The sequence below is a fragment of the Bicyclus anynana genome, chromosome 21, assembly GCF_947172395.1.
Source record: "Bicyclus anynana chromosome 21, ilBicAnyn1.1, whole genome shotgun sequence".
Lineage (NCBI taxonomy): Eukaryota > Metazoa > Arthropoda > Insecta > Lepidoptera > Nymphalidae > Bicyclus > Bicyclus anynana.
In genome coordinates, this window is record NC_069103.1 from 4,756,935 (window position 1) to 4,774,222 (window position 17,288).

Below are 17,288 nucleotides of genomic sequence, written 5' to 3' on the forward strand. Positions count from 1 at the left end.
TACATTGAAAAAAAAAAATAGGTATATTACAAAATTTTGCGAATATTTTCTAAAACCATTTCTTATCACTTATCATTAATCTGTGATTAAGAAGTATTTTTAAACGACTTCAAAATTTTTTTTTTATGTTTGTTACCTCAAGTAACAAATTTTCAAAATTGGTTAAGAAATGACAATGTTGATTTCTTAACCAATTTCTTAATATCTTTTTTTGTTTGAAAGAGTATACTTTCAGGTTGGTCCCACTTAATTTTCATGAAAATCGGTTCAGTAATTTTGATTTAAAATGAAAATAACGAAATTGCCTTTCGTTACATTATGCTAGGACACACTAAAATCAGAAAAATAAAATCCTTTTAAAAAAAATTCAATTTTTGAATTTTTGAATTTTCATACAGCTCCTTCCCGTGGTTCTTTCAGAAACGGCTTTAATTAATACGTCACTGGCTTGGCACCCTCAATGTAGGTTTTTTTTTTATAATTCTGGTCTGGGTTTACATACTTAAAAAATGCATGTTGGGTTTGAATAAAAAACAGATATTTATGTAATGCAATTAATAAAGATAATCATGTATATATTTTGTTTTTGTTTAATAATTATATTGTCCTGAAAAAAAGCTAGACCCTATATACTTTTTGGCTAGTGCCCAAAACTGTAAATCCATTCAGCACCATCATGTTTGGTCGTGGACGGTTTCTCTGTCTAAGCGTTTTGTAGTCTGTGGATTACCGTCACTTGGCTGTCAACTTGTCAACTTGTCAACTATCATCTGTCAATGTCAAATCAAATGTCAATCTATCCTTAATAAAGTTTGGATTGGACATTGTTGGTTTAAGTATTGTTTATCGTATTTTAAAAAGATTAATACTGAATAAAACACTAAATAAGCACTGTATTAAGGATAACAAATCGATTATAAGATGACTCACCTTCCTTCCGTGCTCTATAGCTAACGAAGACTTTAAGTGCCTTTGCGTGCCTTGTGCAATTGAAAAGTTCAAGCAAAAAGTTCTAAATTCTAATGCACCGTACATGTGAGCGAGCGGTGCAACAATTTAATTGAATATAAATTAGATAAATAAATTAAAATGCTACTTATTTACGCGAAAACTTTTATAATTACGATGTTTTTGGCGACGGCCGCGGGTGAAGTCGGAGAGGATGATCTAAACGATGTATCGGATCAGATTTACGGTGTGAAAATAAACAAATGTTGTGAACTTGATGAAATCATGGTGGACTCCGTGTGCAGATTGGTCAAACTGTTTAATGAAAGTAAGTACATTTAATAATCAAATACAAATTGCTATACTTAACTGTCACTTTAAAAATGAAGGACTTTTCATACAAACTTTCAACCCCTATTTCACTATTTCTTTTTTAGGGTCAAAAGTAGCCTATGTTTTGCTCCAAGGTCCCATTTACCATTATACCAAAATTCATTTTGATCGGTTCAGCCGTTTAGCTGTAAAAAGGTAACAGACATACTGACTTACTTTTGCATTTATAATATTAGAATAGATATTGTTATTCACACTTATAATACTTGTCATTATCTCTGATCACCTGTGGTTGTTACAGTTGCTTGTTGAGATATCCAACTTGAGATTAATTTCCCATTATGAATTTGCTAAGCATAAAATAGGATGTCAATGTTGTACAGTGTTTGTGTGATGTACAAAATTTAATTTGACTAATTAATGAAACTTTTGAATCTAATACTCTGTATTTAAACAACTTTGATAGTATGAAAAATCCCATAAACATTCAATCCATTTGTCAATTCAAACATCTTGGTCATTTTGGAAATTTGGCTGTAAACACTGGTCATACTAGCCACGGCCGAAGCCTTTCACCTATTAATTGGTTGTTCATTTAGCATCACCTGAGGGCCACATGTATATTTTCTGTGTATGTGTATAATGTATAACATTCATTCATTGATATGACATAACCAGGTGCATGGGAGCCAGAGTTTAAGACTGAAGATGGTAAAATTGCAAAAGTAAAATATTATAACTATATTACTGGCGTGCCAGACTGTGAGACAACCCAACAGCGCCCTATATTTGATTTGGGAAAATCTGAAGATGAGTATGTATGAAACAAGTTTTTAATATACTAACTTTATACATAGTATTTAGTTTAGTATACTATAGTTATTAACTTTCATCATCATCATATCAGCCGATGGACATCCACTGCAGGACACAGGCCTTTTATAGGGACTTCCAAACATTACGATCCTGAGCTGCCAGCATTCAGTGAATTCCTGTGATTCTCTTGATGCTGTCAGTCCACCTGAGGGGTTGCCATTCCAGCACCTTGGGATCTCAATGTCCATAGGCTCTTTGAACTATTTGCCCCGCCCATTGCCACTTCAGCTTCGTAAACATGTTGAGCTATGTCTGTGCCTTTGGTTCTTCTGGGGTTCTCCTCATTTCTGATTTGATCACACAGAGATACTCCGGACATAGCTTGTTCCATCGCGCTCTGTGGGAACCTAAGCCTCCTTATTAACTTGAATTAATAATTATTATGGGTGGTATTGAGTATAGACAATAAGTTAAGTGTATATGTAAAATTACATTTAAATTTATATGGAGATGATCTTTTTAAAGCTTGGAGTGATACAATATTTTGTCCAACAGTTTGAGGTTGACACCTCCCAGATTTGTGTTTAGCCTCTCAGATTTGCGATCTGACCTCTGTCTTCAATTTGTAGGGTGTAGGTTTGAATCTGGTCTGAGGCATGCACCTTCAACTTTTCAGTTATGTACATTTTTAAGAAATTGTTAAATTATTATGAGTAGATATGCTCACAGCTGTGCTGCATGTGAAACATGTTTTCATCAACAAAAGTATGATTTATCCACATAATGAATCCATAGAATACTAAGAATTGTCGTCCTTCATTGCAGACTAAAGTTGTTAGCTGATGGGAGACTCCAGCATTTAATCCACCATCATCATAGTGTTGGTCAAATTAAAGACGATCTGCTCATAACAAACACATACAGCATACACGAGGCCATTGCTCTACCTGAAGCGAAGGAGCCATCATCTTATATACACGATCAAGCTAAATACTGTATGGATAAGGTATGATACATACAACTATATTACTTTAACCACAAAACCACAATACACGACTTTGTAAGGAATAATTTACATTGTATGGAAATTATTTTGGTGTCCACTAGTGAAATATATTTCACTATTTGTTTATTTACGAATAATTGTTTTTTAAAAATCCTGTGGAAACAATGAGTTATTCCAGGATAAAAAGTAACCTATGTTCTGCTTCAAGATACACTATATCTCTATACTAAATCTCATCCAAATCATTTCAAAGGTAACAGACAGACAAAATTTTGCATTTAAAATATTAGTATGAATGAAGTGACATGAAATATTACTACTGTAAAGATGTACTCTGCGAACATGAATTTGTTTATTCATTGTTAGGCTGTATATCCACCAAAATGGAGTGAGGGAGCGTAGCATAGCGGAGACGAATTGCAGACTATGTTAAATTTAATTTATTTAACCACGCTCTGCTTACCGGTTTTATATGAATTTTTAAACTAGCTCGCAAGTCCCTGTCCATTAAAGAGGAGCTGAGATTTTGTGCAATCCTATTGGTTAATATGTCTCTAATTCTCGGCTCCATTGTCTCGCTTCGCTTAGGTGGACTGGCAGCCTTAATGTTAGGTACCCTGTTATATTATAACATGACTTATTTAAATTCCAGATACTAATAACGAGTTCGAACATGACAGGCCAGTACGGACTAGTATGCATCCCAGAAGTTATAATAAATTGGAAAGAGACAAGTTTTCTCATGAAGAAAATATTGAATCCTGTTTTCCACGCCATTGCTATGGTGTTATATCTGTTGGTAGCCATAATATATTTTGTTTTGCCAACTCTACGTGACCTTGCTGGGAATATAATAACTACTATCAACATATGTTTGATAGTCAGTCAAGCTGCCGATCTTGTTAGGATATTTACTGAGTTGAGCAATCATGTTAGTTTTATGGTCACAGGTGAGTTGACAAAGAGTAAATTATACTAGGCTTGAGTAACTACATCTTATTAGCGAAATACTGTTGCATGGTTTTAAGTATTTACAATGAATTACCAAATGAACCAGAATAACACTATCTTCCATATATTAGTATTGAATTTTTCAGTGTTTCTGTACACTGTTATGGTTTTATATATTACCATATACCTATATTTTTATACATTAGTTAAGTTTAGTTATATACATACATTATACATATTTTGTAGTTAATTGTTAAGTTGGCAGTTACTAAATGTTTTAAAAAGTTTTCAGATGTATTTTCGTAATTAAATGTTAAATAAATTTGATTGTTAGTTATTCTGTTGAATGTTTTTTTTTTTAATTCAAGGAGTATTTTTTTTTTCAGATATAATTTTATACATAAGTCTTTTGGGAGCATTCTTCTGGTTAAACAGTTTCGGTTTTTACATCTGGAAGACGTTCAAGTAAGTGTTTATATTATTCAATGAGTCAAATCAAATATGTATTGATTTGCAATTATTGCAATGATAATTATTAATTACTAATCAGTAAATATAAATAAAGTTAGAGTATCTGTTTGTGATTTCAAAATAACTATGTTTCATCAAGTTATAATTATTGTTTTATTGTTTACACAATACTTGAAACATTTTTTTTGTCTACCTGTCTGCTTTTCTGGGTTAATCTCTGGAAAGACTAACCGATTTCCATGAGACTCTCACTGGAAGATAGAGGAGGTTAATTGAGCAACATATAAGCTGCTTTTTATCCCGGAGAAATGCATAGTTCCCGCAGAATTCATTCTCCCGCAGGTTTAATGTAATATGTATATCTCAACGAAAGGTCTCATCACGTATATCGAAAAGCGCTTGATATACAAAGTTAAAAATTGACAGGCAGGCATACTTAATAGTTATGGTAGGCGTCCACAGATCCGCGTCGTACGTATCGGACGCATCAAACGGATTTTTAATTTTACGATAGATAAAACCCGTTCGATGCGATCCGCTAAGAACCAATTTTGCGACAGGGCCGGATCAAGGAAATGTAAGGGCGGACGATGTCGCGGGCGCTTTTTTTTTTTTGCTTTTTCTTTATTAGTTCGATCTTGTTTACAATCTCACCTGATGGTAATTGACGATGCAATCTAAGATGGAAGCGGGCTAACTTGTTAGGAGGAGAATGAAAATCCACACCCCTTTCGGTTTTGACACGACATCGTACCGGAACGCTAAATCGTTTGGCGGTACGTCTTTGTCGGTAGGGTGGTAAGTAGTCACGGACGAAGCCTCCCACCAGCCAGAGCTGGACCAATTAAGAAAACCTCAAACAGCCCAGCCGGGGATCGAACCCAGGACCTCCGTCTTGTAAATCCACCGCGCCACGGAGGGCGTCCGCTAGTATTATGATAAAATGTTTTACTTTTCTCTATTTATTAGTCTGTCTTGCAGGTCTAGGAATGTCTTCTTGCGTGTAACCGACGTCCGCAAATACTGTTACTACTCGAGCGTGGTGTGGTCTGCGGTTGGTGTCATGGCCGCCATGGCGATCTGCGCCCACTTCCTGCTGGACTCTGGCACCAACCCTTACAAGAAGATGAGGCTGTCCAACACCATCATACTTGAGGATGTGGAACAGGAAACTATTGGTATGATATTTTTCCTTTAACTTCTAGGTCTTGGTGTAAATTAATTAAACAAATAAAAAAACCGACTGCATAAAATATAAAAAAAACTAACAAGAAAAAAAAACAAGCTCAGTCCAGAAGTGTAGAAAGCAATTAGAAAACAGTTGGAACCATTTAAATTGGTTAAAATTATTTTCGTCTACATTATTTGATTGGTCCCGACTGTTTACACTTTGGACTGACCTTGTTTTTTTCAGTTTTTTTATATTACACACGGCTTCACTGATTTGGCTGAAAATTGGTCGAGCTCTTGAAGAATGACGCGGACACAGAATACTTAGGGTAGTAGTAGGATAGGGTAGGGGTATAGTAGGGGTTAGGTTAAGGGGTAAAAGTAGGGTAAGGTAGGGTTTAACGAAGTCACGGGGCGTTCGCTAGTTTATCATAACTTTAAATTGGCTATTTGTTGTAATATATTTTTGTACATATTGTCAGGATGGCTGGGAATCGCTGTATTTTTCACGCCAGTTGCGTTCACAATAATCTTTAACCTTTTCTTTTACGTGACGACGCTCAAAGTTATCAAACGCATAAACATATATGGAAGGATACATTACAAGCTGAAAGGATGGTAAGTAAAGTTATTTCTCTATGTCTCTATGTAGCTGATGAACTTAAGAATAACAAACGGACCTCCATTCGATCTGCAGTCTCTTGTGTCTCATTATTATCAGACTATTAACGGCTTACTTCCTCCTTAGAGGAGAAGAGATATGGAGCTTCCACACTGCTCTAAATTGTTTTATGACCACTATCATCTATACTAATATTATAAAGCTGAAGAGTTTGTTTGATTGAACGCGCTAATCTCAGAAACTACTGGAACGATTTGAAAAATTCTTTCAGTGTAAGATAGCCCATTTATCGAGGAAGGCTATAGGCTATATTTTATCCCCGTATTCCTACGGGAACGGGAACCACGCGGGTAAAACCGCGGCGTCAGCTAGTCACAGATATCAGATGTTAATGGTAATAACCGGGACCGGCGACTTAATATGCTCTCCAAGGTACGGGGTGTAATATTATCAACTCACCCTACTTGATTTCTTAGCAGGATGAAAAGCTCAGTATTTCGTACCACGACCCGAGACTCGAATCCAGGACCTTGTGATCCGAAGCCACACCGGCTGCGACTTCGTCCGCCCTTAGACCTCTTTAATCCGATCCTATCGCAAAATCTGTTTAGCGGATGTCCACTGACTATAAACTATATCCCTGTCAAATTTAATTTTTATACGCTAAGCATCTATATTAATATTATAAAGCTGAAGAGTTTGTTTATTTGCTTGAACGCGCTAATCTCAGGAACTACTAGTCCGATTTGAAAAATTCTTTTAGTTTTAGATAGCCCATTTATCAATGAAGGTAGGCTGTATTTTGTCCCCGTATTCCTACGGGAACGGGAACCACGCAGGTGATACCGCGCGGCGTCAGCTATACTACAGCTTTTCTTGATGAGTACTGTTTACCAACAAACAAATTAAATATAACATTTTATAAACAAACCATATATAATTAAAAATAAATAATTAATTTATGAAATGATATGCATTTTCTACCTTCATTTCCAATTTCTTTGTTGGTAAACAGTACTCATCAAGAAAGGCTGTAGTATAGATTTAAATATTTCGTAATGAGTATATAGATGACAATATTTTTGTTTCAGTTTCGATCTATTCATGCAGCTATTCCTCATAATGACAGTAGCATGGCTATTCCTATTGCTGTCATGGCTCAACTTTGACGGACTGTTCTACGCACACATAGTCGTCAATTTACTGCAAGCTATCCTCATCTTCTATGTGTGTGTGGTCCGACAATCGCATGTTACGTTTTTGTTGAGAAAAAGCTGCTGTTACGCAGAACCTATACCAACTGGTGAGTGGGGCGACGAAATGACTCATATGAACGGTGGGAACTATTAATTATAAAAAAAAAATATGTTTTCGAGACTGAAACTGCGGAATTCATGGTTATACCCCGCGCTATGAAACAAGTCCCTTAGACGCAGCGCTAACGTCATAATAGCGGTCTTATTGTCATTTGTGTAAGGAGCTGTTAATTTTAGTTCACGTTTTAACCGCGGGACTTCTTTTGTGGCGCGGAGTCTAGTGCTGTAGTTTTTGTCAAATAGTCGTCTCTGAACACGAGGCGTATTGCTGTGCAGTGTACCGAAGTGAAGTTGGCAAAACATACGATACTTTCGCAGTTCGGTGTCTGGCAAACTTCAGAGACGACTGTTTCGCTACAGCTATTTTATTCAAAGATAATATGGAAGTAATTATTATGTAGACGAGTTGTATGCATCTACTAAACTGAGCGAAAAAAACGCGCTTATAAGCAAACAGTCTAAGCGAGCGATCCGAGCGATACAGGATTCATAAGTAATGAAAACAAGTTATACAGGGTGTTGCGGAGTTTATCCCATAACTTTAAGGTGTTGACAAGTCCACATATAGAAGTCTAACTGCATAACTAATTTTTTTAACAAAAATGAACTTTTTGTTTTCATACAAAGTAATTCAAATAATTCCGACTGACCATGTAACACACGTCTTTATCTATCATTGCATTGTTAAATACGTAATCGTAGTGGTAAAACTGTCGATATCGACAAGATATTGCAACTGGCACTGCGTACATCACTAGTAATTTATCAATGAATAAGTTTGGCTAGGTCATAATATAAGGATGCGACATATGGGACACAATTTAAGATCTATTTACAAAAGAAATATTTTTTACTCCGAAAATATTCATTTTAGAACATGTTCCTTAGACGTTTTTAAACAATGTTCCATACAGAATATATAAAGTTATGGGAAATACTTCCGAGCATCCTGTATAAAGCGTAAAGTGAGGGTAGCGCAATTTATACTAATATCATAAAGAGGTGAAGTTTGTGAGGTTGTAGCGGATAATCTCCGGATACCGATTTTGAAGATAATTTTGCCAATGTGGCTTACAAGTGGTATAAGAATTTTCGAAATCGGTTTAGTAAATCCAGAAATTAGCCCCTACAATTTTTTTACTTCTAAAGTGAGGTAGCAGATACATTGTATCAATCAAAAAATTATTGCTATAATCTCTTTAACCAATGGTAAGCAACCATAGAATATGACAAATCTACAGCTTTATGCCTTATCTCAAACAATTAATTAATGCACACTTATACAAAAAATATATTATTAGATTAGGGAAACAAAGACTTAGGGAATCTCGAGGTTAAATGTAGTGCCTTATATAATATGACAACGACTAAAGCTTAAAAGCACACTTTTTATTATGTCCCTCTATAAAAAATGGAAATTTTAAAATTATAATACTCGCTAAACGAATTTTAAATCGAATTTTAATACGTCGATTTTAAAACTAACATGTAAGTGACGTTTATTAGCAATTAGTTGAAAACTGTGCAGGAATGGACTATTCGCTAACGTAGTTGCTATCAGAAATGAAAAGCCACCGAACTTTGTAATTAAATGGTTTTCCAAGTACGAACTATTTTCGTATCATTCGATAATGTTGCAATATAAAACGTACGTACCGTTAATTTTTAAAAGACACTGAGTTAGCGAATAAACAAAATGATCAGATAAGTGAAATACCATCGCCATATTCGGATGATTTGTTTATTTATTTGACTTAAATCGATATAAGTTATTAAACTGACTTAATTTTATAAATTCTGCACAACTGTTAAAGTAGCCATCTATTTTGTATTCCACTTCATAGTAACATGTGCCTTAGAATATATAAAACGAAGAGTATTGTGTCCAAGCAATATCGACTATAGAAGTATTTATACACACAATCTTATAGGTTGTAAGTTAAAATTCAAATCTTCCTACACATACACGCTTGTAGATTAGACTCTAGACTCTAGATTAGTAGAAAAAGTTAGATCTAAAGCTTCCACAAAACTTGTCTAAATTGAGTGAATTTGAAAACTTTAAATGTGTTAGTTAATTAAAAGTTTGTAAATTCGTTAATTTTCTTAAGGAAGCCAATCACTTCTATGCGCATTATATGTCTAGGATCATGAAAAGATATAAAATAATATAAATTTTTAATAATAAGATGCCACTAAATTACTGTACATGAATGATTTGGAATTCTTTTGCAACTGTTGCAATTTAATAAAGGAGATGGTCCAAAATTGTATGGAGCCCAGGATCAGTCAATGTACCCTGGCGGAAATAAAAGAAAATATTTTTTTAACTGTTTTTGAATATACCAATCTACGAATTGATTTTAATTCTTTCCAAACAATATTTATTTTCTCCCAAGAAATACAACACTATTATGGGTAACAATGGCGGATTGATGACGTTCAATGCAGTAGTCGATTTGACGTTTGCTGTCAATTGTCATGTCATAGTTGCTTTAGGGGCGCCATTTTGTTATAACTCAAATACTTGGATTTTAATTTTATTTATTCATTTTTATTTAGTTAGATTTATTCATTTATTTAGATTTTAATAAAATAGTGGACCTGAAATGGCCAAGACCATCTCCTTTCTTTTTTTTAATTTAATAAATAATTTGATGGTGCGCGCTATTGTCAGTAATGGTGCAAATCGAGAAGTTTATTTTGTGGTTTACATGCCTACACATATTCACGACATTGAAACGCTTAACTATAATTATTATAAGATTAAGAATTTTCTTTGAGCTCATAAAAGATACTTAATTTTATTATTGCTCATTTTGCTAGATCAAACCAAAATTTATTAATTATCTTCAATTTAGTAATAAATTTACTATCAGTTTCAGTAAATATTTGTATGTGCACAATAACAAGTAAGACTATTTTTTTATATAAAATGTGTTTCCTATTATTAACATAATTTGTACTTTATATTTATAGTTTATATTCGGGCTCATTGATGATACTTAATTAATTTTAAATTGGACCAAAATTATTCCTTAGTTGTATTAAATTAACATTTTTAATTATAGGCTAATTATTGTTTGTATAATTTCCCTAATTTTAAGAATAACAATGATTTCTTGTATATTTGACAAGTTAAGGAAAACTCTAAAGTGAAAACACAAAATTTGTAAGACTGGCAATTTTTTTGTAAACAATGATCTTTTTGTCCGTCCCAATGTTTACAATAAGGTAAAAATAGACGTGTCGTTGATTGTAAAAGTACTCCAATTTTTTGTGTATATTAAATCTCTTATAATATTATAAAGAAACGTGCAACCTTGCCTTCATAAATGGTGTTACTTGTTTTAATAACTTTTTTTACACATCATTGCACAAGAAAACCACATTTATTAGAAAACCAATTAAATGGAGATAGTTACAATAAACGACATCTCTCGTGTGTGTAGCTATAAACACGTAGACAGTGAAAGAAATAGGCGATTAACTGGCCTACCGTTGTCAGTCAAAGGATTTTTTACATCAAAATTCATAATACTGCACTAAATCATTATTTTACCAATATATTTTAAGCTTGCTTAACACTTGCACTCACTCTTCACTCACTTGCAACTCACTTCATTTACAAATTGCAACTAGTGAAGGCTCCAATTTTGTGCTTACACAATTTTTTTTTAATAACAGCAGGAAAATCTATTACATCACATTTCAAATTGTCAAATTTGGACTGCCCTTCCGGCGTTTGTGTTTCCTGACAGTTGTAATTGTATACACCTTCATTGGCATACGTGCAACCAAATATCGAATTTGTTTCAATTCTTTACAGAGTCCACACATAAGTTGTTCTTTTTTGAGGTAATGCAACGGATGCTAATTATTCGTCTATTTCTTTGTCTACGTATAAGCAGCTAGATATTTATAATCTAATTTGGAAATGATTTTTGCTCTCTTGCACTAATGTTTAACTTGATCACTGTTTACACTATAACTTTGTATGATTTATGATCTGTAGGAACTTTTATATATTCTTTAATTTTATTCCTAAATAATCCATAAAATATTAGAAATAAAAGCGTCATAGTATTTCTGTGTGTTATTTTTAACCCGAACGACCCACAACAGGTGCCTTCACTACTTGTAGTAGAGAAGCAATGTACCCACCACGTTGTCCCAATGCGGGTTAGCGGGTTTATGATGACTATGTGAATCTCTTTTACGATCACTATTGTCGTCAGACTTAAGAACACTCACACACGCAGAGAATTAAGGAAATTCTCTGGTATGCAGGTTTCCTCACGATGTTTTTCCTTCAAAGTTTGAGACACACAAAAATGCACACAACTGAAGTAAAAATGTTATTTTTATTTTGTTTCGTTGGCTGTAATACTAAAAACATTAAAAGATATTTTGGTTATTAAAAATAGATAACAAAAGTATCAAACAGTAGCCCCTGCCACAACGAAAAATCGAAGCTCCATATTGTAAAAGTTTGACGCAGTGGCTTTAGATACACGTCCATCTTGATCCACCTACTAATTAACACTGAACTTCGCCATCTTATACAGGGTGCTGGGGAGTATTTCCCATAACCCCAAGGTTGACAAGTCCACTACTAGGAGCCGAACTGCATAACTAATCTATTTTTAAATACCAGTTTTCGATTTAGGGATCTGTTTTTGAAGTAATAAGATTATTTGAATCTTATTTAAAATAAATTGATTAAATTTGAGTGTCCCGCCCTTCTACCAGCTAAAGGGTTGTTTATGGATACGTGATTAATGCACAGAAATATAATTAATAAAACTAGCGGACGCCCGCGACTTCGTCCGCGTGAAACTCGATGTAAACTTTAACCTCTACCGTACGTTGAATTTTTTCCTGAATTTTCTTTGCTATAAACCTCACGGAGCCCATGACCTTTCTAACGAATGCAAAACCGTGGAAATCGGTTCGTGTGTTCTGGAGTTATAGCGTCAGGAAGGAAAACCCGACTTATTTTTATATAGTAGATTAAGAGGAATAGTATCACTACTTAATATTTAAAGAGTTGTAGATGATCAACCAAAAACGACCATTCTAAGTCAACTACAACAACCACCATTCTAAGTCAACTACAACTGCGGAACCCTAAACCAAACGTAGCCTGCCACGCACTTAAAGAATATAATCCTAGAGGAAATCCCCTTGTGGGATATACTCTCCAGCACCCTGTATATTATTGACGCATGCTAAGCCTGGAAAACTCCACTTACCTGTACGAACAGCTGACCTTCCACTCTTCGTGCGAGGGGCGCCAGCTGGCACCGGACCACAAGATGGCAGTCATCCATCACCGTGTTGAAGAACCGGCGCGTGGGCAACAGCGCCTCCAGGTCTATCATCAGCTCGAGGAACCGCTCGCAATACCTGCCAAGACATACGTCATGAATCATCATTATCAACCAAGCCTTATATTATAACTAGCTGCGCCCCACGGCGTTACCCGCGAAAAATAAGTATGTATTTTTCCAGGATATAACGTACCCTATGTAAATAATAATAATAAATAATAATAATATACTTAAACAATACATATTCACTATCTATGTCATAAACCCATATTCGGCTCACTACTGAGCTCGAGTCTCCTCTCAGAATGAGAGGGGTTAGGCCAATAGTCCACCACGCTGGCCCAATGCGGATTGGCAGACTTCACACACGCAGAGAATTAAGATAATTCTCTGGTATGCAGGTTTCCTAGGATAGTAAATTTCTTAAGATGCACACAACTGAAAAGTTGGAGGTGCATGCCCCGGACCGGATTCGAACCCACAGCCTCCGGAATCGGAGGCAGAGGCCATATCCACTGGGCTATCAAGACTCAATCTAGCCCTTCACTATCTAGCCCCAAAGTAACCATACAGTGTTATGTTATACGGCTTGTGTAAAGGATACTAAGATAGTTGATATTATAATATTCATATACATTTATATACTACATATAAATACTTATTAGTATAATGTATAAATACACACGGACACTGGAAAAAACCCATGCTATGGATGCAGAAAGCTGGGTCACTACCCACTGCGCCGCTCGACCGTCGATAATAATAACAATCCTAGATCCTATGTTAATCTAGGTCTGTTAAATCTGCGACTAAATGAAATTAAGACAATTAGCCACTATTGTGCGTCTCAGTTACGACGCATTAGTGACATAAGTATCTACAGTATAAAATCTTTGGTGTCAATGATATATTGCAATAATATTATGCAAAAAAATATCAGGCTTCATTATTATTATTAAATCTATACTTATAATAAATCTGTTGAGAGGTAAATTCTGTACATGAAATATCTTTCCAAAATAACTATCAGGGGGTGTTAAGTGATCGATACTGATGCCAAAAATGCAATCAGTAAAATTTTTGTCTGTCTGTCTGTCTTTCTGTCTGTCTGTCTGTATGTTCGTTATACATATAAACAAAAACTACTCTACGGATTTTAACAAAACTTGGTACAATTAATCTTCATACTCTTGGGCAGGTTATAGTATACTTTTCATCACGCTACGATGAATAGGAGCAGAGCAGTGAAGGGAAATGTTGGGAAAACGGGAGAAGTTACTCCATTTTTTAAGCTTCCGTCGCGTGGTAGGGTAGGGGTATGATAGGAGTTGGGTAGGGGTAGGGTAGCGGTAGGGTAGGGGTAGGCTCAGGGTAGGGTAGTAGTAGAGTTACACGCGGACGACGTCGCGGGCGTCCGCTAGTTAATGAATATTTACTAACTTGACCGCGTAAGCATCAAAGTCCCCCGTTTCAGGAATGCTCTCCAGGATACGCATGAATTTGATCATCAGCCGCTGCAAGTAGCGCCGCTCCCACAGCAACTTCTCCATGAGCTCCGGCTTGTCTTTCTTCTGGATAGCGCGCCAGTACTTACGCCATTTTGGCACGGCTTTGAACTCTTGATTCCTTCTTCCTATAAATAAGTTTTCAATTACGGCCAGTTTCTTCATTCGCAAGTAACATTCAAAGTAACGGTATAAATCAAAAGTGACGGTCTTATTCACTGAACAATAAAGTCTTCTTAGTTCTTTACTACTTACTACTTTTACTGTTACTTTAGCTTTACATGAAGAAACTGGCTGTTAAAGAGGAGTTGTAGGGTAATTTGGCGGTTAGAAGCTTCGTATACAGTAGAGCCCGCTTAATATGATCACGCTTAAAACGATTTCTCGCATAATATGTTATTTTACGCCAATCACTAGTCCCTACGACTTGAGACATGTTCTCACACATTTAATAATAATAATAAAATCATTTATTCAGCCAAAAAACATAAAATAATTAAGAGTAAACATGAGACTTAATACTAACTTAATACTAAGGCTTCGGCTGAAAGGGGCGCTGCCTCAGCTCTATGCATTTCTTAAAACTTATTAAGATTCTTCATCCCAATTTATTTGACTGTAAAGGTTCTATGTTCGTTGTATATAATTACTGAATCATATGTCAACCCCTTTGAATCTCAACTGAATCATATGCCCGCATGTGACGTCACTACAAATCCAACATGTCAGAGAAGGCAAATGAGAATTTTTAACGTCAATTTCTTGGAAGACAGAAATACTCAATATTTCAAAGCCCAACCTAGGATATTGTGATCGGAAGTTACATAGTATATCTACAGAAACAGTTTTTAGAGGTAGAGTTACTTAATACAATTTTTTTTTTTAATTATTATTCACTGACAGCCCCGCGGTTTCATCCGCATACCTCCTGTTCTGATGGAAACATGGGAGTAAAATATAGCCTATGTTACTTGATAAAGATGTACCTTAAAGTTGTATAAACTATTGCTAAAAGAATTTTCACATATCCTTAAAATCGGTTTTGTAGATCTAAAGATTACAACTTCAAAAACTCACAAACTTATCGTATTAGTAAAGATTAATCATACCAAAGGTAAAGATTAATCATTAAAAGGTAATATCCACAAACCTTCTTGCAAACTGATCCACATACTGAGAGAGACCAGCCTCTTGACTTGGTCCCTACATAGCTGCACTTCCATACTGCCAAAGCAATGGTTCAGAAATAGAAGCAATGCTGTCTGCTCGCGCATATTTCTCGTTTCCTCCAGAACGCTGGCTCTTAGCACTTGTTCGAAGAAGGCGGGAAAGTGTTCAGGCTTTTTGAGAAATGCCTGAAAAGTTAAACATTTTGGAGTCATCATTATCAGTATACAGAGCTAGGCCTCTCTCCTTATAGTAGGAGATATGGAACTTAGACCCACCATACAACTCTAAATGCGGGTTGGCAGACTTAAGGTGATAATGTTTAATTAACAACCACTATCAGATGATAATAAGCGGAACTGACGATTATATAATGATTTATTTATTTTGCTATCATCCGCGAAAATTCGGCGAACCCATGCGACAACGTCACCCAGGTCCGACAAAATACTCTCTACGTACGTTTCACCCCGAAACCGGAGCATCCTCAGGAGATGTTGACTCTACAACGTGCAATTGCAAAGTACGAATTGTAAAGACGTTGTAGAGTCAACATCTCCTGAGGATGCTCCGGTTTCGGGGTGAAACGTACGTAGAGAGTATTTTGTCGGACCTGGGTGACGTTGTCGCATGGGTTCGCCGAATTTTCGCGGATGATAGCAAAATAAATAAATCATTATATAATCATGATGAACTTCCGCAAAGTAACGCCTGCTTCTATCCAATATTTAAAAGTGGAACTGACGATTTTACGTGCTCGCCAAGGCACGGAGGTGTAACACCACCAACTTCCTATCTGAGAATTTAAACTGAAAATTTCTTCGAATAAATAGTCAGTATCACTTGTAAGAGAGATGTGATAGCCCAGTGAACATGACCTCTTGACCTTCGAAGGGCGTAGGTTCGAATCCGGTCCGGGATATGCACCTCCAACTTTTCAGTTTTGTGCATTTTAAGAAATTAAACATCACGTGTCTCAAACGGTGGAGGAAAACATGGTGAGGAAACCTGCGTACTACGAATTTTCGTATTTCTCTACGTGAAGTCTGCCAATCCGCATTTGGCCAGCGCGGTGATCAAAAGCAGAAGACCTAAGGCCTAGGCTACTACTACTGAATTTGAGTGTCAAAAACCTCAATTATGCAACTGTTTAACATCTTAACTAGCAGACGTCACGCGGTTTGACCCGCGTAGTTCCCGTTTCCATAGGAATATAGGGATACAATATAGCTTAAAGAACCCAGGGATAGTGTAGCATCCCAACAGTGAATTTTTTTTTTGAAAACGGTTCAGTAGTTTTGGAGTATATTCCACACAAACGAACCAACAACCAAATCTTTTCTCTTTACAATATTAGTATAGATAATTTTTCTAATTCAGTCAAATTTAAACATAATAATGGTTCATACACACCTGCCAAGCAGGAACTCGTTCTCTAAATTTCTCATTGATCATGACAATAATTGACATCATATGAGCATGTGACGCTTTCCCTGCCTCATAGTGTGGCCACAAATAGTTCTCCATATATTGGGAAAACTCCAGCATCATGATACGACGAACTGCGAAACTGTAATTGACAAAAAGAAAGCTCATTGTTTTACCATAGTATATAGTATATACCAGTGGCGAAGGATGGAATTTAGATGA

General features: G+C 35.6%; 2 protein-coding genes across 3 annotated transcripts in view; one reads left to right on the forward strand and one right to left on the reverse strand.

Annotated features, from left to right (window-relative positions):
• The window catches only part of LOC112047456 (RNA helicase aquarius), a 110,174-nt gene that overhangs the window by 90,303 nt on the left and 2,583 nt on the right, over positions 1-17,288 (reverse strand). Inside the window, exons 3-6 of the mRNA XM_052887991.1 lie at positions 17,052-17,208; positions 15,622-15,826; positions 14,407-14,599; positions 12,889-13,042 (exon numbers count right to left, since the gene is read on the reverse strand). Coding sequence (XP_052743951.1) covers positions 12,889-13,042; positions 14,407-14,599; positions 15,622-15,826; positions 17,052-17,208 — 709 coding nt within the window. The remainder of the gene's footprint in view (positions 1-12,888; positions 13,043-14,406; positions 14,600-15,621; positions 15,827-17,051; positions 17,209-17,288) is intronic.
• LOC112047457 (probable G-protein coupled receptor Mth-like 5) lies at positions 811-11,719 on the forward strand. Of its 2 annotated transcripts, none has more exons than XM_024084584.2 (8): positions 811-1,276; positions 1,960-2,095; positions 2,923-3,103; positions 3,756-4,053; positions 4,441-4,519; positions 5,495-5,703; positions 6,178-6,313; positions 7,409-11,719. In XM_024084584.2, exons 1-8 carry the CDS (start codon positions 1,090-1,092, stop codon positions 7,665-7,667), a joined length of 1,485 nt encoding a protein of 494 aa, XP_023940352.2. In that variant the 5' UTR covers positions 811-1,089; the 3' UTR covers positions 7,668-11,719. The 2 variants fall into 2 exon arrangements, with proteins under 2 accessions (XP_023940352.2, XP_023940353.2); XM_024084585.2 differs by having other exon boundaries at positions 813-1,276; positions 5,507-5,703.

Coding starts and splice junctions, on each gene's coding strand:
- LOC112047457 (XM_024084584.2), top strand. CDS start 1,090: ATGCTACTTATTTACGCGAAAACTTTTATAATTACGATGTTTTTGGCG. Junction 3,104..3,755: donor CTAAATACTGTATGGATAAG/GTATGATACATA, acceptor TTTAAATTCCAG/ATACTAATAACGAGTTCGAA. Junction 4,054..4,440: donor TGTTAGTTTTATGGTCACAG/GTGAGTTGACAA, acceptor TTTTTTTTTCAG/ATATAATTTTATACATAAGT.